This window comes from Zerene cesonia, chromosome 23 (assembly GCF_012273895.1).
Source record: "Zerene cesonia ecotype Mississippi chromosome 23, Zerene_cesonia_1.1, whole genome shotgun sequence".
NCBI classification, from domain to species: domain Eukaryota; kingdom Metazoa; phylum Arthropoda; class Insecta; order Lepidoptera; family Pieridae; genus Zerene; species Zerene cesonia.
The window spans coordinates 2,689,152-2,692,903 of record NC_052124.1 but is presented as its reverse complement, the minus strand read 5'-3'; the positions used below and the strand labels follow the sequence as shown (position 1 = coordinate 2,692,903).

General features: G+C 32.3%; 1 protein-coding gene across 1 annotated transcript in view; it reads left to right on the top strand.

Moving 5' to 3' along the window:
• Positions 1-936, top strand: part of LOC119836172 (probable cytochrome P450 6a13) — a 2,975-nt gene extending 2,039 nt beyond the window's left edge. Inside the window, exons 2-3 of the mRNA XM_038361428.1 lie at positions 10-345; positions 710-936. Coding sequence (XP_038217356.1) covers positions 10-345; positions 710-882 — 509 coding nt within the window. The 3' untranslated portion in view covers positions 883-936. The remainder of the gene's footprint in view (positions 1-9; positions 346-709) is intronic.
• Positions 937-3,752: the final 2,816 nt, after the last annotated feature.

Here is a 3,752-nt window from a genome sequence, read left to right as displayed (position 1 = left end):
GTGCTATAGCTGAAGCTGACGAGTACTTTAAGAAAAATAACAAATTGTTCTATGAATGTGTCCATGAAACGCCTTACCTTCAGGCTTGTTTTAGTGAAGCATTGCGCCTTTACCCAGTTCTCGGCATGCTAACCAGAGAGGTGGTAGAAGACTACACGCTACCATCAGGACTTGTATTGAAGAAAGATCTCCGCATCCAGATACCAGTGTACCATTTCCACAAAGATCCCAACAATTTCCCAGAACCAGACAAATTCCGCCCAGAGAGGTTTTTGGAGCCAGAGAAAGACAACATCAAGCCGTTCACTTACATGCCGTTTGGAGATGGCCCAAGAATATGTTTGGGTAAGTGATACTGTGCTGTTTATTTATTAGTTATGTATAATGATGTACACGTAAATGGCATAAATTAAGAAGTCTCATAGTATATTGTTTTTTTTTCTTTTTACTTGATTATTTTAAAGATTATTTTTGTTAACTTGAATAAATTCTTCCTAGGCAAATATATATAGATAAGAAATGACATCTTAGAAATAGATGTATTAAATGCTTTCATAAAAGTATTAACACTGACACCGGTACTAAACAACAAAAAACCAATACCTAAATATAACAACAAGCATCAATATTGTTTTAATAATACATCTTGATGAATCTTTCTATCAGTACTTGTACGTTGTTAGCTAATCCAATTTAATGATTTTTCCAGGCATGAGGTTCGCCAAGATGCAAATGACTGCTGGTATCCTCACCGTTTTGAAGAAGTTCAGAGTGGAATTGGCTGACGGTATGCCCCAAACCCTAGAATTTGACCCTCGCGCCCCTACCACGCAAACAGGTGAAGGCATCAATCTGAAATTTATACCTCGTGAAGTTAAATAAATAACAGAATGAGCGAAAAGATAAATCTGCTTTTAAAGGAATCCAAAGTATCATAAATAATTAGGCTTCAACTTCCTGTAACCCGATTAATAATATTTGTCTTTTAGAAGCTATAAGTAGCATTATTTTTTCCGTTTAGGCATTGCAATTTGAGGTATTAATACCCAGCCATATTTTTATTTATGACAAGTTTATAACGTCCACAACTCAGGTGACTTACTTGCGTGCAATCATTCGTACAAATATCGAAAGTTATTTGCAAATGTCCTGTAACGTCTTACATTTTTTGATTAGTATATTTTCGTATGTGAGTTACCGGCATAAGGATGATAATAAGCACATGTATAAATCGTTTTAAGTTCTAATATTTAGAATTTCGTTAGCAAAACACTTCTACGAAGCATTGAAACCCTTCGTTCAATCAAACTATTTATTGTAGCTACGAATCATATGGCATTTTGGTCTAGTTGCGGATGAAATGCCGAGATTGTTAAATTATCATGTAGGTATTAATTGTTATAATAAATATGAATGCTATTTTTCATCAAATCTGTATATTTTAATTCTATATCTTTCCCCCAAAATTATCCTTATTAAAATTGCTAATGAGCATAAAATATATTTTGAATATAATATGAATTGCAATGTGTTGGACATAAAACTAAACATGTAATGCTTAAACCTGTTAATTACGGGTTATTTTTTTGTACATCAAAATGCTTATTTGAAGACAAGTTCACACAACAGATATTAAGAGCGTAATAGAATGCATACCTAAGTACAAAAAAATTTGGAAATTCCAAAAGTGCACGCCTCATAGCGGTTTTTTAATTTTTACAAGAAAAAAAAAATACATAAATTTATATATATTTATACATAATTATCAAATTTAATTTTCGCGCCATTTTCTGAAGTAAAACTTTTTTAGTATAGCAAGGCTGATATTCATTTGTATATAGAAATGAGAGAAAAATATAGATATACAATTCATAGTCGTGTTTCAGTTTTTTATAAATAATTATTTAACGATAGTGAATTAAGAAGCCATATTAAATAGGAAACACCGTGACGTGATACTGCAAATGCTGAAAAAAAAAATTTCCGATTTGATCATTTTTTCGATCAATTTCAATGCCACATATATGGATGCATACTCACAGACACAAGGACGTCCAAGTATAATAATTTTTAACTTAATTATTTACTGTGTTAAACAAAATAATTGTTGTCAAATTATATTTTATATATTTAACACATTATTTTTATTGATTGACGTGCATTTATAATATCCTTTTAAGAGATAAAAACTCAATTTAAGTTGCGGAAAACTGCCTTTTTCGATATGTCGAGTATAGAGCACAACCTCAAAACGCTTCGCTTATGAGGCGTGCAATTATTATTTTCCTCAACGTTAATACAGTCACCGTAATTCCAGTATATTTTCATTATATTTAAACGGCTAATCAATAGCGGAATGAGCAAGTTCCTCTAAGGGAAGTTCGTACGAAAGGAGCGTTAACGTTAAATTTCGTGTTTTGTATTTATTTCAAGTATTTCTCTTCTTCTTCTACTCTTATTTACACTGTTTGATAATTTAAATAGATTCACATCAAAATACTTGAGTTCACTAAATACACAAGCAAATCTGACGTCAATCTTCTTTATAATATAAAATGGGTCTAATTTAAAATTACGTTATTAAAAGTACTAGAACAGTATTATAAGTTATCTGTGGTTATAAGTTAAAAGTTAAAAGAGTTGGTGTAAAAGTTTATTTTTATCTTTTCAGTGCATTTAAGTAAAAGCTTGTTTTTAAAAGGTTTGCTTTTAATTTATTGAATATATATGTGGAAGTCGAGCACGCTTCGGCACGAATTGGACCAGCTCGCACCGGGGAGGTACCACATCCATTGCATTTTGTACCTTACAGGTAATATATCTTTTCTAATTTGGTAATTAGTTATTCATACATTATTACAATGAAACAAATATACTTCGTGTTTCCATATAGGGTCGAAATTATATTATTTTTGTGGATAACGACAAAAGGAAATGATATCCCATGTAAATAAAGTGCCAAGTCCCCAGACGGTGCCTTGCTCAAATCAGATCTGTATATTTTTCGTACAATACACGATAGTTACAATATAACGATCTCAAGTGTCATTCACAAATTTCCGCAATCACCAACACATGCACTGTATCTACATTTATTTTCTGAAAAAAATCTTTACGGAATACCTTTGACAATATACAGTTTGAAATGTTTGTTTTTGTGAGTGAATGTTATCTAGAATGACTTGAGAAAAATGAACAAACCTAATAATAAACTTGTGTTACCAAACGCTTAAGTAGCTACAACATATGTAATGAATGAGATGGCCGTTTTGATGCCGTTTATTCAGTCGCTAGCTGCCTTAGAAATAACTTATCTCATAGTCGAGTTCTTAGTATTTATATTAGTATTATTCTTTCTAACTACTTATTATCTAAGAATTATCACTATTGAAATAAATTAAACAAGCCCCATCAAGCCCCACCATCAAACAAGCCAATCAGGAACATTATTTGCGAATTACAAAGACCCCCAGAAATGTCCTGATGAAACGTTGGCATTCCCGATCAGATCATCAAGGATTCTTCATCATAATAAGTTTGAACTTCCGGTACTTCAATTGCAGGGAAATCGGAAACTAAATTTTTTTATGTCATTCCGGGCAACCGAGCTGGTGGTTCGCCTGATGGTAAGGGGTCACCACCGCCCATGAACAGATTTATGATGCAAATGCTTTCACTCTTTTAATTGTTGAAAAGGGATATGGAAGAGTTTGACGACGGGAATAAAGAAATGGACCAGGTATTACGAGGTA